We start from the raw sequence: 23450 nt of genomic DNA on the forward strand, positions 1-23450 counted from the left end.
GTGTATGTGTGTACTGTATAATATTAACAATAAGAGCAGCTCACTACTGAAAACGGCAAATATAGGAGTGAGTCGGTATCGAACCGGGGACTCTTGATTATAAGTCAGCAAATCTTACCGCTACGCCACGAAAGCTGTTGTCTTTTCCTTGAACCTTTTGTGAAAGTGTTTATTTGATCTTTGGACTTCAGGCTTCATACATTATATAGTATATGCCTACATTTTGTCATTTACTACTAAAATATGAAAAATGTTTCTGTTTTAAAAATGTGTTCACACAGATTATTGTAGAAACGTAACATACATGAAATGTGTGTGTTCCAAATAACGATCTATTATTTCCACTCTAAAATTCCAATTCACTCCCAGATAATCAATCAAGGCATGAGGTGGGAGAAGTTCGTGCACGTTCTAATTCGGTGGGGGGATGGAATAGCCGGCTGCTTGTCTTTATCGGCACATTTACAGGACAAAAGAGGCTGGTGGAGAGGTGCGAAGGGATTTAAGGTGGGCCGGATCCATGAGTTTTTTCGTAGGCTCTGGTAATTCTAGTGTTAAAAAAATGAGGGCACAACCCCCGCACTAATAGAATCATTGATAATGGCTAGTAAAGATGGGCCCAAAATATCAAAGGCTTCCACTAAGAGGCGTGGTGGTACAATATCCAGAGGACTGGGAGCTGGTTTAAGGGTGTCAATAGTTCTTTTTAACTGTGAAAGTGAGACAGGATCAAAAGATTTGAATACAATACCATGATTAACAGTAGGAAGTTCATAGACAGTTGGAACAATACCACAGCAAATGTTATCAATTTTAATGACAAAGAATGAAAGAAATTGCTCACATGAAAGAACAGTGCTATTTAATCCCATCACAGAATGAGGGTGAATGGCTGCATTAATTGAATTAAATAATAATAGGATTCTTAGAATGATGGGAAACTAAATCAGGGAAGAAATCATGTTTAGATTTCTTAACTGCAACCTGGAAGTTGAATAGAGAAGTTCTAAAAATCTGTTTAGAAACAATCAGACCATCTTTTTTCCAACACCGTCCTGCAGTACAACAGGCGCGACGCAGCGATCGCGTAGTTTCATTTAGCCAGGGAGCAGGTCTTCCCTTATTACAGCGTATCCTGAGCGGAGCAATTGAGTCTAATATCGTTTTACAAGAAGAATTAAATTCTAAGACAGAATCATCGACACAATCATATTGGACATGCACATTTTAAATTTTAAAATCGGATATAATAGAAGAATTTAAAAAACGAGAGCAGCGTGAAGCACAATTAGTAGTAGGGACATCTACAGTAATATTCAAATCCATCATTACAGAAAAGTGAACAGTAAAAGAAACATTGCATAAACCAATATCATTAACTGAAATATCACGTGTAAGAACGAGATCAAGGGTGTGAACCGAGAGAATGAGTTGGCATATTAATATGCTGGATAAAATCAAATGATTCCAATAGTGATAAAAAGTCATTAACCAAAGGTTTCGATTGACAACAAACATGAATGTTAAAATCACCAACAATAAGTACTTTGTCATGGGAGAGGGTGATATCAGCCAGGAGATAAAAGAATTCAGAAATGAATATATCATTAATTACAGGAGGTCTATAAACCACAGCAAACAACAAAGAAGGGGAGCTACACATTTTGAAAAGTTGCAAGGCTTTGTAAGGCTCCGACACAAGAACATACTTTTAAAAACAGTGGCAACACCCCCACCACGATGAGTCAGGCGAGGAGAGTTTAAAAATTAATAACCTGATGGTACCAAGTCAGTAAAACATGAAGAGTCACCATTTACAATCCAGGTCTCAGTGATGAAAAAGAAATCCAGATTGTTTGAGATAATAAAGTCCTGCAGAATAAAAGTTTTATTAAACACTGACCTCACGTTCAAGAGAATAGCCTTGATAGAAATAGAAGAGCTCGCTGCGGGATGAGCACGGGTAAGCATGTGAAGATTAGCAGCGTTTACTCCCTGAGAGCACACCGAGGAAAAGTGGTGCCGCCTTAAAATGGAGAAATTAAATTTGGTGTCCAGTGCCCATGAACCAGGGGTGGAATCCTGTGCAGGAGAAGATGGGTCGTAGGCAACTTGCAGGCATCGGGAAACCAAGCTCTGGGACTTGAGGTGGCGTTGTTTAACAACAATACCGGCTCTTTTTCCACATTGGCGGCAGGTGCGTTTGCGTCTCCGAGAGGCATTCAGCTCACTGATACAGGTAAACACCGGCGTCCAGGTGAAGAAGTCAGCAGATGAATAAAACAAAGGTGGAGGATCACATAATATCCCAACAGGAGATGAAAATTGAGAGGAAAGCAAGCAAGAAAATATGTTAAGTAAAGAATCACGATCGTAGGACAGTGGTCGTTGGGATAAACTAATACAAAAAAACAAATATAAAACATAGGTTATTTCAAAGATAAGGCATATGATAAGCTGTTTTATTTTAAATAAAATTGCATTTCTAATATTTATTATTTTAACATGCACTTACTATTGGTATTGAACAGTGTCATGTAATACATAATATTCTCAGTTCACACTCAGGAAGTGTCAGAGCCTCTACTGGCAGCACTGGGCACATGTGAGTAGCAACTCTAGATGTGGGGCTAGTCCATTCCAAGGCACACTCACATCCACACACTTAATTACGCTGACCCAAGGGAATATAAAGACTGAATTTGTGAAATAGCTGTAGTACTAGATATCACACAGAGTTGCAGGATACTGTATTAGTTGCTGTAGTTCCATACAATACATGGTACAAATGCAAATAAATATTGATTCTTGGCAATGCATCAGAATACTTTTCTCCAGAGGTCACAATAATAGCTCTCTAAAATATCCTTGCTATATATGTAATAACTGAGATGAGAAATCTTTGGTAGAAGGACCAAACAATGAGTTAAAAATACAGACTGTAGATAATGAAAATGTCAGGAACTACAGAGAATACAGTTGTGTTTTTGTGAAACATGGCTAACAACTAGCATCCCAGATGCTAACGTGGAGCTACCTGGGTTTACCACAGTTAGAGCGGACAGAGACGCAAATACCTGTGGGAAGCGGAAAGGAGGAGGAGTCGCTCTCTATGTGAATACAAGGTGGTGCAATCCTGGACATGTAAACGTCAAAATCTCCACTTGCTGCAGGGACATCGAACTGTTGGCCGTAAGTCTGCGTCCCTATTACTTGCCCAGACAGTTTAGACACATCATTATTATTATTGTTTACATCCCTCGTCGCGCGGACGTGGAGATAGCGGGTGACATCATCCACTCCGCTGTTGCTAAACTACAAACACAGCACCCCAAGCCTCTTGTGCTAATCTCTGGAGGTTTTAACCATGCGATGCTGGACGAATCATTACCTGCCTTCTCCCAGTATGTGGATTGTAACACCCGGGGAAATAGGATTATTGACCTACTGTATGCAAACATTAAGGATGCATACAGTGCCACCCTGCTGCCTGCACTTGGGAAAGCAGATCATAACCTGGTTCTGCTTAAGCCTCACTACAAACCAAGAGTGAGGGAACTACCTACAACCACACACTCATTCAGGAAGTGGTCCCCTGAGGCAGAGCAGGCACTGAGAGAATGCTTTGGAACTATCGACTGGGATATCGTGCAGGGGTCACATAGTGAGAACATTGAGGAGGTTGTTCACTGCACTACTGACTACATCAACTTCTGTATGGACATTGTAGTTAAAGTAAGAACAGTATGCTGCTATGCTAACAACAAGCCATGGATTACAAGTGACATCAAGAGCCTTTTGAACCAGAAGAAAAGGGCTTTTAAAGGCGGTGATCAGCATGAGCTCAAGCGCGTGCAGAAGGAACTCCGAGTCCAGCTCAGGGCGGCGAAGGAGCAGTACAGGATAAAATTAGAGCAAAAGTTGCAGAATAAAAGCATGAAGGAAGTGTGGGATGGGATGAAGATCATCACTGGCTGCAGCTCGAAGCAGGGTGCCTCCACCGAGAGAGACGTGGAGAGCACAAACCTGATGAACAACTTCTTTAGCAGGTTTGACCACCCTAACCCACTCTCACCTCAGAGTACTGCATCCTCCACCCATCCTTCTGCTGATACCAGCATAGGAGAGAGTTTCGCCCCACCCACAATTACAGCAGCCCAGGTAAGCAGAGCGCTGAGGAGACTTCGTGCCAGCAAAGTAGTGGGTCCAGATGGAGTATCACCACGACTGTTGAAGGCCTGTGCGTTGGAGCTGGGGAGTCCTCTACAACGCATCTTCAACCTGAGCCTAGAACAGGGGAGAGTCCTGAGGATTTGGAAAACATCTTGCATCACCCCAGTCCCAAAAGTATCATGTCCTAGTGAGCTGAATGACTTCAGGCCTGTCGCCCTGATGTCACATGTGATGACGACCATGGAGCGGCTGCTGCTTCACCACCTGAGGCCACAGGTTCCGCCTCACCCTTGACCCTCTGCAGTTCACATACCAGGAGAAAGTGGGAGCGGAGGATGCCATCATCTACATGCTACACCGATCCCTCTCCCACTTGGACAGAGGCAGTGGTGCAGTAAGAATTACTGTATATTTCTGGACTTCTCTAGCGTTTTCACCACCATCCAACCTCTGCTCCTTAGGGACAAGCTGACAGAGATGGGAGTAGATTCATACCTGGTGGCATGGATCATGAACTATCTTACAGACAGACCTCAGTATGTGCGTCTTGGGAACTGCAGGTCTGACATTGTGGTCAGCAGCACAGAAGCGCCGCAGGGGACTATGCTTTCTCAGGTCCTGTTCAGCCTATATACATCGGACTTCCAATACAACTCGGAGTCCTGCCACGTGCAAAAGTTCGCTGACGACACTGCTATTGTGGGCAGGAGGAGGAGTATAGGAACCTAATCAAGAACTTTGTTAAATGGTGCAACTCAAACCACCAACAACTGAACGCCAGCAAAACCAAAGAGCTGGTGGTGGATTTTAGGAGGCCCAGGCCCCTCACGGACCCCGTGATTATCAGAGGTGACTGTGTGCAGAGGGTACAGACCTATAAATACCTGGGAGTGCAGCTGGATGATAAACTGGACTGGACTGCCAATACTGATGCTCTGTGCAAGAGAGGACAGAGCCGACTATACTTCCTTAGAAGGCTGGCGTCTTTCAACATCTGTAATAAGATGCTGCAGATGTTCTATCAAACGGTTGTGGTGAGCGCCCTCTTCTACCCGGTGGTGTGCTGGAGAGGCAGCATAAAGAAGAGGGATGCCACACTCCTGGACAAACTGGTGAGGAAGGCAGGCTCTGTTGTAGGCATGGAGCTGGACAGTTTGACATCTGTGGCGGAGCGATGGGCACTGAGCAGGCTCCTGTCAATCACTGAGAATCCACTGCATCCACTGAACAGTATCATCTCCAGACAGAGGAGCAGCTTCAGCGACAGACTGCTGTCACTGTCCGGCTCCACTGACAGACTGAGGAGATCGTTCCTCCCCCACACATTATGTGACTCTTCAATTCCGGGGGGGGGGGGGGTAAACGTTAACATGATAAAATTTTATTGACTGTTAATACCTGCCTCGCACTCTCCACCTTGCACTTTTTAACTTGCACTGTGTTTTTATTGCTCTTTAATTAGCATTGTTTTTATCAGTATGCTGCTGCTGGAGTATGTGAATTTCCCCTTAGATAGATAGATAGATACTTTATGTATGTCTGTCTGTCTATCTGTCTATCTATCTAAACATTTATTAGGAAAGCACAATAATTATGAAAAGAGCATAGGTTTTTGGCAGCTGGGCACTTAGTTTTTCTATTAGCTGACGCCATTAGAGAAGTAAAAAAACAGCACTGCTATAAACTTACTTTCATCAATGCTTCCTCTCGACATACTCTGTAAGTTCATTATCAAATTTTGGCACAATATACATTTGTTTATTTATGTATTTACTTATTTTTTGATTGAATGACTTTATTATTTGTCCTGTTAGTCTGTATCCTTGTTTTTTGTTTGTTTCTGCTTTTGTATGCATCTAAATTATCCCTTGCGATTAATAAAATGTATCTAATCTAGTCTAATTAATGGTTCTAGCAGCTTTAGAAACTTAGAAAAATTTTGACAAGAACAGGCATGTCAGCTCAACTAGGCTTGCCAATCCTATCCACTTAATTTCCTCCAAAATAACATCAAGTTGAGTTTTGAAGGTCCATAAAATCCTGCTGTCCACACTACTTGGTAACTTATTCTGAGTGTCTATTGTTCCGTACCTGAAGAAAAACTTTCCAATGTTTGTGCAAAATTTACCCATACCAAGTTTCCAACGGTGTCCCCGTGTCCCCATGTTCTTGTTGAACTCACTTTAAAGTCACTGTCTCAATCCACTCTACTAATTCCCTTCATAATTTTAATCATATCAATCATGTATCCTCTTAATTTTCTTTTGTTTAAATTGAAAATGCTCATCTCTTTTAATATTTGCTCATAATTCATCCCCTGCACCATGACTCCTAATTCGTTCTCATAAGCAGTACTTGCAATTTTCGACCTTCCATTGTGTATTGAGACCTAATATTTTTACTTCCTACATGTAATACTTTATATTTACTGTCATTAATTTATATCTGCCACAAATCTGCCCAAGCCATTATGCTGTCCATTTCTCCCTGTAAGAATTCAATTTATTCTATATTATCTACCAATCTACCTAGCTTGATATCCTATACAAACTTAACCAGCTTGCTATTCATGTCCCTATCCAGATAATGTGTATACATATTAAAAATAGCAGCTGTGCCAGCACTCACCCCAGACAGATGCCACTCCTAACTTCACCCAGTTCTGAAAAGGTTACTTGCATCTTAATCCTCTGCTTCCTTTGTTTCAGCCAGTTCTGCACCCATCTTACACTCTACAACCTGAACTCCCCCCTGTTTTTAGTTAGATTCCCAACCTCTCATGATAATATTACATGCACCCCTCTGATCGTGTTGTTTTATTACCTTCTAATAGAATTCCAGCATGTTAGTAAAACACGACTTCCCTCATTTTAACCCATTCTGACTGTACAGTAACACTCCTGTTTTTCTTGTTTTATAGTAGTTATAGTATATAGCATTATACAGTAGTTATAGAATACAATAGGTACATTTGCTTACTGATAATATAAACTTATTAATATATATTTTAATTAGTTACCCAGTATGCTTGGTCCCTACATGGGACTAAACACCTTTACAGGTGTCATTTTCTGCCTATAACTCTATTTCTAAACAAAAGAAATTGATCATATTTCAGATTACAGAAACTAGCAAATACCACTTTTCTTAACAGTTGATTTTTTTTTGAATATTTTATAGTACTAGGGTGTTGTACCGTGTTAGCCATTATGAATTTAGAGAAAAGCCAAGCAAAATGACACCTTTTATTGGCTAACTAAAAAGATTACAATATGCAAGCTTTCGAGGCAACTCATAAATGTTTTTTTAAACTCATGATGTTGCACTTTTATTTATAATGATTAAAAAAAAACTGCATTGAAACAGCACAAATCAGATTGGGCATTATGCTCAACACTTCCAAAAAAGCATTAACATGTAAAGCCCACCATCATTAGTGATATTGAGCTACATTGAAATAAGACACATTAAGGTAAACATTCATTTTTCCTAGACCACTCAACATTGGATTTCATTATTATAATGTACCACACAGATATAAATAAAAAAATTCTGTATACTACTAAATAACATCAAATAGGCCACAAAGGTAAAACTATGCAAAACAACCTGCTAATGTTAGCATATTAAGCAATAACAAGCCCAAACCTTTTGGTGGGCAGTGGCTTAAAAGGGGAGAAGGAGCACAGAACATTTTAGAATTTGTTATACAGTATTTTAATCCTGGACACAAAATTTCTGTGTTTTTAATTCACAAGTCACTTGGATGTAACTTCACTGGCATTATAATATTAACAACCTTGGCAAAAAATATCTGACCTTGATTGTTGATTATGTTAGATCACCTTCATTACTGTGAATATAGTTTCCTAATACAACATACTGTATCTTAACAAGCAAAAACAGCAAAATACAAAAAAAAAACAGCAAATAAAAAAAAATCTAGTTACAAGTAAATACCAAGTTAATATTAACAGCAAGAGTCCACATCATAAAACATCAAATCAAAGATTTTTTTCCTCCATAAAGTTCCTAGTGTCAGCCAAATATTCCAGAAGATATATCACCATTGATGTTTGGCAAGGAAAAGTGAAATTATTATGATCAAGAACCCTGAAGCACAATGTAACATGGTTTTAGATAATACAGTACTTTACATATTTAATTCTTTCAATACCAAAAACACTAATACCTGTTTGCTTTCTAATTGTTGTCGGGTTTTCAGTTTTTTACCAAGGCCTTTTAGATCCCAAGTTTTGATAGATTGCAATTATCATCTTTGTTAATAGTGATATTTTCCTCTGCAGAATTGGAAAGTCAGATAAGCATCTCCACATAGATTTTTGAGTTTAGTCTTAACTGAATTGAGCTTGGAAAATATTTTTTTCAGTGGCTGCTGTTGATATAGACAGTGTGCCATAGAATTTCAGAAATTGAAGCAGTGTTGGAAACACTAAATTAACATCAAACTCTTTGAATATACCTAACATTGCTTGGGCACTATTGTTTGGGCACATGACTGCAGAATGAAATACCCTGAGATCTGTTAGCAGACCTGACCCAACTGTGCTCAAATGAAATACCATAATCAGTTCCTTTCTTTCCTCTCAGAATGAGCAGACACTTACGTTGACACAGAGGTGCTCTCTCACAGATACCTGTGGTTTAATGATGCTTTGCTTGGTTGTAATGCATTTGAGTTGATGTTCAGAAAATGCTGTATGCTGTAAAAATATTTTTTTATATAAATCTCAATAATACTTATTGAAGTATGGAGCAGCTAATAATTTTTACAAGCCTGCTTGAAAATCTGGCAAAGTGAAATTTTGCATGCTTGTGTGTAGACATTACAGTCACCATCTATGTCATACAAACCCAACAAGGCCAGCACACAAATATTTAGTAAATTCTTTATGGAGTTAATAGCAATGATTATTATAGACTATACTTTATTTTTATATGGGATAGTATGAAGTAGCTTACTTAGCTTTAACAAAGCATATTGCTTATCGCTGCTTTTTCTCTTTTTTTTACAACAAAGGCGTGCATTTGTGCTTTGAAACAATAAATTAGGTATAATCGGGATAAATGAGCACTTGAGGAAAAAGAGGGGAAAGTGTCAGAAGCTCGAGTCACTGTAGCCACCCCTTCCTGCATGTCCCTGACATTAAACGATACACTATTTCAGGTAAAATGGTGAAACTACCTAAATTCAACTTTATTAAACATTTTAGCTTTGTTTGTTACATGCTATAAATAGCTCTTCTAAATAATTCACACACTTTTTTTCTTGTGTGCATAATTTTTGTGTAATTTTTGCCAGTACTATTCAGTGTCCTATTCTGTAGTACAAATTGCTCCTGAGAAAAATGAGGACTGGTGGCTCTGAGGCTAGGAATTTGCACTGGCAATCGGAAGGTGGCCGGTTCGAATCCCGTAAACGGCAAAAGTGTATGGCAGGAAAGTTCGTGATATCAATGACCTGAAGGACAGAATACGGACTGTGGTATCATCTATTCCTTGCGAAATGTGTGTCCGGGCTTTAAATGGTACTGTTGCCTGTTTGTTTTTGTGTGTTGAACATGATGAAGAACAGGTTGAGACATTCCTGTAAATCATCTTGCACATATGAAGTACGTTTTGTGAATAAATTGTTTCTGCCATTCAAATGTTAACATAATTTTGACACGCCCAGTAATCACATTTTATTTCCTTGATGCTTTGGGAAGAGAGGTGACTGACAAATTTCATAATTGGAGCCTCAGCATAACATAAGATTTTATGACCTGTCCAGATTTACTTTGCATTTAAAGCTATTGGTGATTTTTAATTGAATGATTTTATGATGATTTCTCCCTTTAGGCAGCACTCTCAGCAGTACATGTTGTGAGGAAGGTTCCAGAGTTGATTGAACTCTATATCCCAGCTGCAGAGAGTTTGCTAGGAGGAAAGAATCATGGTATTGCTGATCTAGAATTGTTTACTTTGTTTTTTTTTATTTACTTATTTATTTTGTGTTTCTCCTTGCATTTTCATATATTCTATCGTAAGCTCTTACTTCTTCATGCCTATATTTTGATGCTTGTTTTTCTTAAGTGTGTCTCCACTCTAATGTGCTGTCACCCTTATAACATTATGTGCAGACTTGCAAATATATATAACATACATTATATTTTTCATGATCAGGATTCAGATTAATTTCCTTTCAAGTTGTCTTTGTAGTTCTGTGCATGTTTTTTTTTTTTCTTACCACTCCTTATATTTGTTCTAGTTGATTCTCTCCCTCATTGTGTGTGCATCTGTACATTTTTCATCCATTGCAGAAACATCAAATTTATTGCTTCTTCTTTTAGAAATGTAATCCTGTTTTTGCTTTGCTTAGACCAGGAGTATACTGTAATTTAGGGTTTGAAAATTTTCTATGTTTGTTAGCACAGTATGGGTAATCTATTTTACTAATGTAAAACATACAATACTGGAAGGTTTTCCAAGTCATTATAATAATATTTTTATGCATTTTATGAAGAATTGACACTCTGATCTTTCACAACAATTCTAAGCTATTCTGTATTTTCATAACAGGTGTACTTCACAGTGCAGTTGTGCTGATAACAGAAATGTGCGTACGAAACCCAGAAGCAACGTGCAAATTCAAAAAGGTATGAACATCTCTATTGCTCTTCTATTATTCTTCTGTGCATCTACTCAAATTAATTGTTTTCTTTTTTTTTCTCAGGTAGTACCCGAGCTGGTTCAGATCATGAAAAATTTAATCATGTCAGGTTACTCCCCTGAACATAATGTAGGTGGAATCAGTGACCCATTTTTGCAGGTGAATGTTCTGACTTATTAGTAGTTTTGTCTTTTAGATTTCAACAGTGGTAATTTGAAAGCCTCCTGTTAATAATGGTAAAGTTACAGTGCCTTTAGGACAGACCTTAAGTCAAAGCCATCTTTTCCTATTGTGTGATTTTATGAGTGTGTCTATAAATATATACAATTTGAGTCACAGATTTTGCAGGGACAGGGGGATTGAAATAGTATGTAAAGCCAAAAATTATGTAACTGCTTCACCACCTAATGTCTGTTGGACTTACTGCCATGAGCATTTCCTAACACAAGTGTGTCCCCTACATACACTTTATACAGTACTTTCAATTTCTAATATGTGTGTCACCTTTCTAACAAAACATTAATAAATACAAACAGGAATACCACTTACCATTATTAGTAATAAAATCTGCAAGAAGTGAAAATAATGCTAAATACATCATCTGCATGGTAATGATAGTAAAGTTACAGTGCTTTTAGGTGTAACATATTTCATCTACTGGAATTTAACTACTTATAAGTATATTAAAATGCTTCTGCTGAATGGGTTTTGCTTTCCTATAAAAAATGGGCAAAATGAGCAAGCAAGTAAACCCAGGTCTGGCAGGCCAAGAAAAATACAGGAGCGGCATATGCGCGGGATTGTGAGAATGGTTACAGACAACCCACAGATCACCTCCAAAGACCTGCAAGAACATCTTGCTGCAGATGGTGTATCTGTACATCGTTCTATAATTCAGCGCAATTTGCACAAAGAACATTTGTATGGCAGGGTGATGAGAAAGAAGCCCTTTCTGCACTCATGCCACAAACAGAGTTGCTTATTGTATGCAAATGCTCATTTAGACAAACCAGATTCATTTTGGAACAAAGTGCTTTGGACTGATGAGACAAAAATTGAGTTATTTGGTCAGAACAAAAAGCGCTTTGCATGGCAGGAGAAGAACACCGCATTCCAAGGAAAACACCTGCTACCTACTGTCAAATTTGGTGGCGGTTCCATCATGCTGTGGGGCTGTGTGGCTAGTTCAGGTACTGGGGCCCTTGTTAAAGTCGGATAAATTCAACCCAATATCAACAAATTCTTCAGGATAATGTTCAAGCATTAGTCACAAAGTTGAAGTTACGCAGGGACAATGACCCAAAACACAGTTTGAAATCTACAAAGGCATTCATGTAGAGAGAGAAGTGCAATGTGCTGGAAAGGCCGTGACAGTCCCCTGACTTGAATATCATCGAAAATCTATGGGATGATTTGAAGCAGGCTGTCCATGCTCGGAAGCCATCAAACTTAACTGAACTGGAGAGATTTAGTATGGAAGAATTGTTAAAAATACCTCCATCCAGAATCGAGACACTCACCAAAGGCTATAGGAGGCGTCTAGAGGCTGTTATATTTGCAAAAGGAGGCACAACTAAGTATTGATGTAATATCTCTGTTGGGGAGCCCAAATTTATGCACCTGTCTAATTTTGTTATGATGCATATTGCATATTTTCTGTTAATCCAATAAACTTAATGTGACTGCTGAAATACTACTGTTTCCATAAGGCATGTCATACGGTATATTAAAAGGAAGTTGCTACTTTGAAAGCTCAGCCAATGATAAACAAAAATCCAAAAAATTAAGAGGAGTTCCCAAACTTTTTCATATGACTGTATATATACAGTGATCCCTCGCTATATCGCACTTCGCCTTTCGCGGCTTCACTCTATCGCGGATTTTATATGTAAGCATATTTAAATATATATCGCGGATTTTTTGCTGGTTCGCGGATTTCTGAGGACAATGGGTCTTTTAATTTCTGGTACATGCTTCCTCAGTTGGTTTGCCCAGTTGATTTCATACAAGGGACGCTATTGGCAGATGACTGAGAAACTACCCAATTTACTTTTCTTTCTCTCTCTCTTGCGCTGACTATCTGTGATCCTGACGTAGGGGGTGTGAGCAGGGGGGCTGTTCGCACACCTAGACGATACGGACGCTCGTCTAAAAATGCTGAAAGATTATCTTCACGTTGCTACCTTCTGTGTGCAGCTTTTAAGTATGCTGCACGTTGCTTCGCATACTTAAAAGCTCAAAGGGCTGCCTTCAACAGCTTTGTGCCGCGGTGCTTCGCATACTTAAGAGCCAAACAGCCCTATTGATTTGTTTGTTTTCTCTGTCTTTATGACAGTCTCTGCTCCTGACGCACACTCCTTTGAAGAGGTAGATATGTTTGCATTCTTTTAATTGTGAGACAGAACTGTCATCTCTGTCTTGTCATGGAGCACAGTTTAAACTTTTGAAAAAGAGACAAATGTTTGTTTGCAGTGTTTGAATAACGTTCCTGTCTCTCTCTACAACCTCCTGTGTTTCTGCGCAAATCTGTGACCCAAGCATGACAATATAAAAATAACCATATAAACATATGGTTTCTACTTCACGGATTTTCTTATTTCGCGGGTGGCTCTGGAACGCAACCCCCGCGATGGAGGAGGGATTACTGTATATATATATATATATATATATATATATATATATATATATATATATATATATATATATACACACACACACACACACAGTTAGGTCCATAAATATTTGGACAGAGACAACTTTTTTCTAATTTTAGTTCTGTATATCACCACAATGAATTTTAAATGAAACAACTCAGATGCAGTTGAAGTACAGACTTTCAGCTTTAATTCAGAGGGGTGAACAAAACGATTGCATAAAAATGTGAGGCAACTAAAGCATTTTTTTAATATAATCCCTTCATTTCAGGGTCTCAAAAGTAATTGGACAAATTAAATAACTGGAAATAAAATGTTCATTTCTAATACATGGTTGAAAAGCCTTTGCTGGCAATGACAGCCTGAAGTCTTGAACTCATGGACATCACCAGATGCTGGGTTTCCTCCTTTTTAATGCTCTGCCAGGCCTTTACTGTAGCTGCTTTCAGTTGCTGTTTGTTTGTGGGCCTTTCTGTCTGAAGTTTAGTCTTCAACAAGTGAAATGCATGCTCAATTGGGTTAAGATCAGGTGACTGACTTGGCCATTCAAGAATTTTCCACTTCTTTGCTTTAATAAACTCCTGGGTTGCTTTGGCTGTATGTTTTGGGTGTGGACACTTTTTGTGACTGAAGACAGAGAAGAAAATTAAAATTAGTCAAAACCTTTTATTGATACATACCAGACAAGGGTAAAATGACAGAGAAACGCAGTCCTAGGACACCGCACTTCATCTGCCTCGAGCGCAGATGTCCTTGCTCTTTTATACCTTTCTAATCTCCTGATCGTTGACCACGTAAGCAATAAAAATAGCGTCCTGACTCATTGTATTTTTCCAATTTTGTAAAGTCATTACCCTAAAGGTATATTTTCTTGTCACACACATCATCAAAAGAAAACTTCCAGAAAGTATACATGCTTTTTGTCACGTACGCAAAACACAAACAAGTTTGATCATTCTGTCCTATTTTCTGTACACACATACATTTTGTTCAATTACATCATTTTATGTTTTTACACTCCTCCCTTTTTGAACAAAATGATGTGGGCAATATAATTAAATTGAAATGGTTGATGAAGGGGAAGGGGGGGGAAAAGGGGATGGGGAGGAGAAAATGGAAGAAGCTATACGAGACATGTGCTCCTCATGTAGCATATATGCCCTTTCCATAGAGGCAGTAAAGTACTTAGATAGAGATCACCACCCATCCTTGGGTAGCCTGAGAGGGTGCGGGTAACAGTCAACAGAAAAAGTATTTTTAAGATAGCCATTTCTTGCAATGTGATGCGTGGATCCAGGCAGGCAGTCCTTCAACTTTCACTGCATGTGGTGTGGATAGAAGAATTTGGAATGGTCCTCTCCACCTAGGCTGATGCCAGTGTTTCCTCCGAGTATCTCGAACCAGGATCCAGGTGCCCAAGGGAATTGGTAAATCCTTGGAAAGGGGGCTGGTCCTCCAGGCTTGATTAACCTGCTGGTGGATTTCCTTCAACGAGGTTCGCAAACCTGCAAGACTAGAGAGAAGATCATTGTCCACAGTATGCAAATTCACATTTCCTACAACCATGCCAATGGGCATGGGACGTCCGGTCAGAATCTCAAACGGCGATAGTCCCAGTTGTCGGTGTGTCCGTCCCCTTAGTCCCATTAAAGCTAAGGGTAGTGCATCCGGCCATGATAAATTAGTTTGTTCACAAATTTTTGCGAGTTTAGCTTTTAAAGTGCCATTGCATCGTTCTACGATGCCTCCGCTTTGGGGATGGTATTTACAATAATGGTGCACATTAATTTGGAGCCAGGTGGTTAATTCATTTATAACGGAGTTCACAAAATGAGTGCCATTATCTGTTTGTAACTTTTGAGGGATACCCCATCTTGGAATAATCTCTTTAATTAGTGCTTTAGCTACTGTTTTGGCATCGTTGTGTTTTGAAGGGAAAGCCTCTACCCAACGGGAGAACACATCGACAATCACAAGACAATATCGGTACCCTTTAGACGGGGTTAGTTCAATGAAATCCATTTGGAGGTGTTCAAACGGACCCATTGGATTAGGGGTAACGGCGGGACTTACCTGGGTACCTTTTCCCACATTAAACTTTTGACATATTGCACAGCGTCTGCAAAATTGCTCTGCATATGTAGAGAAACCTACAGCTTCCCAATGTTTTTCAACATCTCGAACCATGGCATCTCTACCTGCGTGATCGAGGCCATGGGCGATTTTTGCCATTCCTGGGAAAGAGGCTTTTGGAAGAAAAGGTTTGTTAGTGTGTTTATGAGTCCAGACTCCATCAGAGAGGGACCCTTCTTTGGACCATTTTCTCCTTTCGATATCCGTGGCTGCACTCTGTAAAGAAATAATTTGATTATCAGGGTCCTGGTCATTTCTCTGTTGGAATAAAGAAATTGGTGTGTTATTATATGCAGCCTCTTTAGCAAAGTGGTCAGCTAATTCATTTCCTTTGCTAACAGGATCCTGTTTTCCTGTGTGAGCTTGACATTTAACAATCGCTAGCTTCAATGGTTTGGTTATAGCTTCTAAAAGGGATTCGATCAATTTCTGATGTTGGATGGGTTTGCCAGTACTGGTCTTAAATCCCCTTAGTTTCCATAGTGCTCCATGATCATGGCAGACTCCAAAAGCATACCTGGAATCCGTATAAATTGTTACGATCTTCCCTTCGGACAGCTGACATGCTCGAGTGAGTGCTACGAGTTCAGCTGCCTGTGCACTCAAGCTTGATCAAATTCGATTTGCTTCCAGCAGGCGGTCCCCTTGGACCACTGCGTAACTGGTTGAGGGTGCTCCATTTTTCAATCGCAAGGAACATCCATCCACAAAAATCATTTCTCCAGTTTCTAAAGGTGTTTCCTGTAGATCTACTCTAGGTTTTACAACCTTTGCTATTTCGTCATGGCAATTATGTGGTTCTCCTTCGTTGTTAGTTGGGAGAAGAGTGGCTGGATTTAAAGTGGAGCATCTTTCAATTGTAACATTTGACAAAGTACAAAGTACATTCTGATAGTGTATTGCCCTAGCAGTAGTGAGATGTGAAGTTTTGGCTTGTACTAGGATAGAATGTACAGCGTGAGGCACTTTAACTGTTAGGGGGCTCATGAGAACTACATCCGTGCTTGCTAATACAGCTTCTGTTGTTGCAGCCACAGCACGAAGACACGGAGGAAGTGCTGCGGCCACTGGATCCAGTTTTTTAGAAAAATAAGCCACCGGTCTTTGTTTATCTCCATGTTGTTGCGTCAGTACTGCATTCATAAATCCCTGCTTTTCGTCCACGAACAAAGTGAATGGACGAGAATGATCAGACAAACCAAGCGCGGGCGCAGATAGAAGAGCAGTTTTGAGGTTACAGAGAGCCTTCTCAGCCTGTTCATTCCATTGGACCTGGCCAGAAAGGGGGATGCCAGGAGTATTAGCCAATTGTTGCAACGGCTGTGCTCTTTCAGTAAAATTTAGAACCCACTGTCTGCAGTAGCCCAGAATACCTAAAACAGACATAACCTGTTGTTTTGTGACCGGTCTAGGAAGATTTTGGATGGCTGTAATGCGATCGCTAGAGAGAGCTCTTGTTCCATACATAATGTCATGACCTAGATATTTTACAGTTGTTTTGATTAGCTGCAGCTTAACTTTAGAAACTTTATGGCCATTTTCCCCCAGAAACAGCAACAATTTCTGGGTATCTTTTGTACAATCTTCTTCCGTAGCGCTACATATCATTATGTCATCTACATACTGTATCAATGTACTACCTCTTTCCGGCCAAAAGCCTTCTAAATTTTGGGCAAGAGCTTGTCCATAAACACAAGGGGCTTCAGTGTATCCCTGAGGCATGACGGTCCATGTCCAACGGCGGTTTTGGAATGTAAAAGCAAACCAAAATTGAGAATCAGGGTGAACAGGGATAGAAAAGAAAGCATTAGCTAGGTCAATAACGGAGAAGTACCGAGCGGAAGGAGGGATAGTAGAGAGGATAGTGGAAGGATTAGGGACGATAGGGGCCCTAGGGAAGATGGCAGAATTTACTTGTCGCAAATCTTGTACGAAACGCCATGAACCGTCAGCCTTTTTTACAGGTAGAATGGGGGAATTGACTGGAGAGTATTCGATTGGAATAATGGCACCGCGTTTGACGAGATCGGAATGTACGGCGGAGATGCCAGCCTCTGCTTCGGGAGACAGAGGATATTGGGCACGGTGCGGGCGGAAGGAGGATTTCGGGTGGATCACCAGAGGCTCACAATGGGCTATCCTTCCATAATCATTCTTTCCCTGGGACCATAGTGAATCAGGGAGCATAGAGAGCCAAGAAGGGAAAGTGGTTTGCAATGAACAAGCAAAAGAGGAAGGACGGCACAAAGCGCGATGTACTAAAAAATCAGTTTGAAACACCACTTTAGTTATTAAACGGTCAGGAGTATCAAAAATACCTGGAGTAACTTGTAACCAGTCTGTTCTTTCAAGGCATTTTTCTACCCATGGTCCTATTTCCCCCCATTTAACAGTGCGTGATTTAGCTAAGGAAATATGAGGCACTGTGCCGCCAAGATAATATATGTGCTGTGAGCATGTAAGATGAACAGAAGCAGCTGCCTTTGTGGATGAAATAAAAACACAGGAGATGTGAAGGGTTTCGGGGCAAGTACCAGAAGTAAGGAAAGATTCTAGCCAGGGGGTGTCTACTTCTATAGGGAAGTATTGGGCAGTACAGTGTAAAATGTCAGGGGCCTGTAAATTGGGAAAGAGACAAGGGGAAAAAGAGTGTAGGGCTTTGAGGAGAATGGTGTGTGGGGAAATATCTAAAGTCCATGCTGCAAAAGAGGGTTTGGGGTAAGGGGTAATTTGACACAACAACTTGGGGGTTGAACAGAAAAAACCTTTGTCAGTCATAGAAATAGAAAGAGAAAGTTTTGTCATGAGATCTCTTCCTAAAAGGTTAACTGGACAAAGCTGATTCAAAAGAAAACGATGCAGTAAGGTATGTCCGCCAGGACGTGACTGGACTTGAAGAGGTTTTGATACTTGAAGAAGGTGAGGTTGTCCAGAAGCAGTAAGCACAGTAACAGTTTCGTTCAAGGCAGGGACCTTTGCCAGCGAGAGGGTAGATCGAGTGGCACCAGTGTCGATTAAGAAAATAGTCTCAGTGCCATCAACGAACAATGTCAGTAAAGGATCAGTCTCTGAATTATGGGTGAGCAAAGGTAGTTGAAAAGAGTGGCTGGAGGTCCCTGCGTTTTCCTATGGCCAGTATTGTTGGTCAGGGGTGTCAGAGAAAACAGGTGGAATAAGGGGAGGTGGGGGCTGTTGCTGTCTGTGAGGGCACTCCCGACGAAAATGTCCAGTTTCACCACAGGCGTAGCAAGAGAAGGAATTAGCATTGGAATTTAAGGGAGAGGGAATAAAAGGATTCTTATTGTGGTCAACAGGAGGAGCTCTAAAACCACCTCGTCCTCTTCCTCGTCCTCGTCCTCTAAAGCCATATCCTCGACCTTGGTCAGGAGCATTCCTGGTATAATAGTTCATCTGTGCTGCCAATAATTTGGCATGAGAGTCCGATTCCTTCTGCTTAGTTTGTTTTTCGGCATGTTCAGCATGTCGTTTGACTTCATCAAACGTGGCACTTTCCCACTCAATACAGGAAGTGCGGACCTTGTTTTGTATATCAAGGCGCAAACCGGAAACAAAAGGTGGAACTGCAGCTCGAGTGCGGTCATCAACATTTTCCAAGCCCGAGTGATTAGCCATAAGGTCTTGAATCCTATGTGCCCATTCATCAACCGTCTCGTCTCTTTTTTGTTTTGCAGCAGAAATAAGGGACCAGTCCGTTCCTTTTTTATATTTTTCTGCAATATTTTGTCTCAACGCCTCCCATTGTGGGTTAAATTCGCCTTCTCCACCTATCCCCTGTCCTCGAGTTAAAGCTGGGTTCCGTACCCATGGAACGTCATTGCGGACACCCCTGCTAACAGTGGCCCATGTGGTCCCAAGCTTTCGACGAAGTACCTGGGTCCATTCAGCAGCGTTAGGCTTATACATGCTATCTAACTGATCAAGTTGTTCAACAAATTTTAGTCCTCCTACTTCCTTTGGATCTGGAAGTGCATTCACGACATCTTTTAGTTCTTGGATGTCCCAGTTCCGATTTATCATAACTGTTGTGGGATTTTGGGGTCCAGCTGGATGGGCAGGGTTATAATGAGGATTGGGAACTTCTATTAAAGAGCAAGTAAGTAAAGGTGAAGGATCAGAAGAGAAAAAAGTTGGAGCTGGTTTGTGAGTGGAGGTTTGACTTCGAGTGCATTTGGAGACGGGGGTTTGTCTAGTACAGGGTGGGTCATCACGATGGGTAGAGGGGTCATAGTGATCTGTGCCTGGGGAATCATCAGGGGAAACTTCTGCTAGTTGTAGTGCAGGGGGGGCAGTCGGAATGGGGGATAGAGGAGGGGATAATGGAGGTGCCTGAGGTTGGTACTGAGGAGGGGAAAAAATAATAGGATAAAGGGGGTCTTTATTTGGATTATTCTTCCTTTTCCTCCCATCTGCCTGTGGTTCAGTGCCTATCTGAACTTTCTGTAATGTAATTAGTAATTCCTCTTTCTCCTTTTTAGCCTTTCCCTCATTTGCCCGCAACAATTCATTCTGTTTCTGTACTGCTTCTAAATTTCTGTCTTTTATTACTAATTCCCATCTATCGAACATATCCATTCGATACGGTCCACTATTATAACAACCCTGCTTATTCCTACACAGGATCTTCCTGACTTCCTGTATTTCACTTACATCTCCTGTCCCCTCTATCGGCCAACGCCCACCACTCTGTCTATTCCATTTCTTACATGCCTTCTTGAAATCTAAACCTGTCTTCTTTTCTATAAATTTCCTAGGAGACCCATTTTTACGGGGCGTCTGTTGATCCTCCGAAAATAATTCTTCCAGCATTAATGATTTTGATCCCCCTGTGCGGCGATTAACAGGCTTACTGTTATAAGTTCCCATTATGTCCCCTTGCCCTCCCGGGTCCTGTATTTAATTTTCCAACTATATACTGATTCGCCTAATCCCTTGTCCGTATGAATCAGCGAGGTATTAAGTGTGCCACTCACTGTTCCCTTACTGTTCCCTTCTTTTTTCCCAAGGGGAGACACCTAACTATCGGTCCTGTCCCAGTTCCCAGGAGAACACGGTATTGTTGCTTATTCCGTATGTAGATTTATTTATTCCGTCCTAACAGCAATCCTGCAATCTGTGCTCTTTTTCGGTTTATATTTCCATACATATATATATACCACCCCGTTACTCGTCCCGTTAGCCTGTCCGCTCACATCCCCGGATTCCAGCTCAGGTGACTTCGTGTCCGATTCGGTTCAGCAGAATACTACATCAATACGTCCAGCCGAGTCTAGGATATGGGTGAGGCCAGTATCCTTTCGTATGCGTCAAACTGCTTGGGTCAAGTCTCCATCACCTTAAGCAACCCGTTGAGATATGAGTATGACTAGACGGTCAACAGGAAACTCGCCCTCCCGTTATTTAGAAAATAAAAAATGTTCGGAAATCCCCCGGTGCTTACCCCAGCCTGGAAGTGTGCAAGCTCTGTCTGGAAATCCGTTCAGTCACCGTGGATGTAGCAAAGAGGAGACCAGGGGCTCCTCACGCAAGAACTGTTTCAGGACAGGGCAGTCCTAACTTTTGCCGGAGCTGCATGCTCTGCTGCCGGAGCTCAAGTTGACGGCAGTCCGCTGGTAAGACGGATCACTGAAATGGTCTCGCTGGAGGAGTCGACCGGCCGTCTCTTGCCCCACGTCCGGGCGCCAAAAACTGTGGACACTTTTTGTGACTGAAGACAGAGAAGAAAATTAAAATTAGTCAAAACCTTTTATTGATACATACCAGACAAGGGTAAAATGACAGAGAAACACAGTCCTAGGACACCGCACTTCATCTGCCTCGAGCGCAGATGTCCTTGCTCTTTTATACCTTTCTAATCTCCTGATCGTTGACCACGTAAGCAATAAAAATAGCGTCCTGACTCATTGTATTTTTCCAATTTTGTAAAGTCATTACCCTAAAGGTATATTTTCTTGTCACACACATCATCAAAAGAAAACTTCCAGAAAGTATACATGCTTTTTGTCACGTACGCAAAACACAAACAAGTTTGATCATTCTGTCCTATTTTCTGTACACACATACATTTTGTTCAATTACATCATTTTATGTTTTTACATGGGTCATTGTCCATCTGTATCATGAAACGCTGCCCAATCAGTTTGACTGCATTTAGCTGGATTTGAGCAGACAGTATGTCTCTGAACACCTCAGAATTCATTCGGCTGCTTCTGTCCTGTGTCACATCATCAGTAAACACTAGTGTCCCAGTGCCACTGGCAGCCATGCACGCCCAAGCCATCACACTGCCTCCACCGTGTTTTACAGATGATGTGGTATGCTTTGGATAATGAGCTGTTCCACGCCTTCTCCATACTTTTTTCTTGACATCATTCTGGTAGAAGTTGATCTTGGTTTCATCTGTCCAAAGAATGTTTTTCCAGAACTGTGCTGGCTTTTTTAGATGTTCTTTCGCAAAGTCCAATCTAGCCTTTCTATTCTTGAGGCTTATGAGTGGCTTGCACATTGAAGTGCACCCTCTGTATTTACTTTCATGCAGTCTTCTCTTTAGACTTGGATATCGATATGCCTAACCCCTGGAGAGTGTTGTTCACTTGGTTGGCTGTTGTGAAGGGGTTTCTCTTCATCATGGAAATGGTTCTGCGATCATCCACCACTGTTGTCTTCCGTGGACGTCCAGGTCTTTTTTGCGTTGCTGAGTTCACCAGTGCTTGCTTGCTTTCTTTCTCAGGATGTACCAAACTGTAGATTTTGCCACTCGTAATATTGTAGCAATTCCTCGGATGGGTTTTTTCTGTTTTCGCAGCTTAAGAATGGCTTCTTTCACCTACATGGAGAGCTCCTTTGACCGCATGTTGTCTGTTCACAGCAAAATCTTCCACATGCAAGCACCACACCGCAAATCAACTCCAGGCCTTTTATCTGCTTAATTGATAATGACATAACGACGGACTTGCCCACACCTGCCCATGAAATAGCCTTTGAATCAATTGTCCAATTACTTTTGAGCCCCTGAAATGAAGGGATTGTGTTAAAAAAATGCTTTAGTTGCCTCACATTTTTATGCAATCGTTTTGTTTACCCCTCTGAATTAAAGCTGAAAGTCTGTACTTCAACTGCATCTGAGTTGTTTCATTTAAAATTCATTGTGGTAATGTACAGAACCAAAATTATATAATGTATATATATAATATATGGTGGGCTCATCAGGCGTACACACATGTTGTGTAGTCTTTGCATCATTTGACAGTAAAACAATTTCAACCATTCTATGATCTGCTTCTCGCAACTGAAAGAGGGCACCGTGGCGGATGTTAGCCGACTTGCTGACCAACCACAAGCGTTACCTGGTAGGTAACCACCCATAAAATCAGATTGTGATTCAGACTACGAATGCCATGAGTGAATATATATATATATATATATATTTATATTTATATATATATATATTTATATTTATATATAGAAAAGCCAAGCAAAATGACACCTTTTATTGGCTAACTAAAAAGATTACAATATGCAAGCTTTCGAGGCAACGCAGGCCCCTTCTTCAGGCAATATGTAATACAGAAACTGGAGTTTCCTATGTTTATATACACACTCTAGGACAAGAAACAACATTGGTAAATATTTAAATGAGAAATTTTGAATGTAAAAAATTAATAGATTCATTCAGGCTAGGGTTAATTTAACAAGAGAGAAAAGAACAATGTCAAGATCTCTGGATAAGATAACTGTCCAACAAAGTCTTTTGAAGTTTGTAATGAGTTTTTTCAAAACAATGTGGGTCTGTAGACAGG

The 23450-nt window shown here is 40.6% G+C and overlaps 1 protein-coding gene across 1 annotated transcript in view; it reads left to right on the top strand.

Annotated features, from left to right (window-relative positions):
* The window catches only part of ap1g2 (adaptor related protein complex 1 subunit gamma 2), a 66729-nt gene that overhangs the window by 14729 nt on the left and 28550 nt on the right, over positions 1-23450 (top strand). The window contains exons 5-7 of the mRNA XM_028793724.2: positions 10036-10132; positions 10756-10832; positions 10910-11005. Of these exons, the coding sequence (XP_028649557.1) occupies positions 10036-10132; positions 10756-10832; positions 10910-11005 (270 nt within the window). The remainder of the gene's footprint in view (positions 1-10035; positions 10133-10755; positions 10833-10909; positions 11006-23450) is intronic.

This window comes from Erpetoichthys calabaricus, chromosome 2 (assembly GCF_900747795.2).
Source record: "Erpetoichthys calabaricus chromosome 2, fErpCal1.3, whole genome shotgun sequence".
Classification (NCBI taxonomy): Eukaryota; Metazoa; Chordata; class Cladistia; order Polypteriformes; family Polypteridae; genus Erpetoichthys; species Erpetoichthys calabaricus.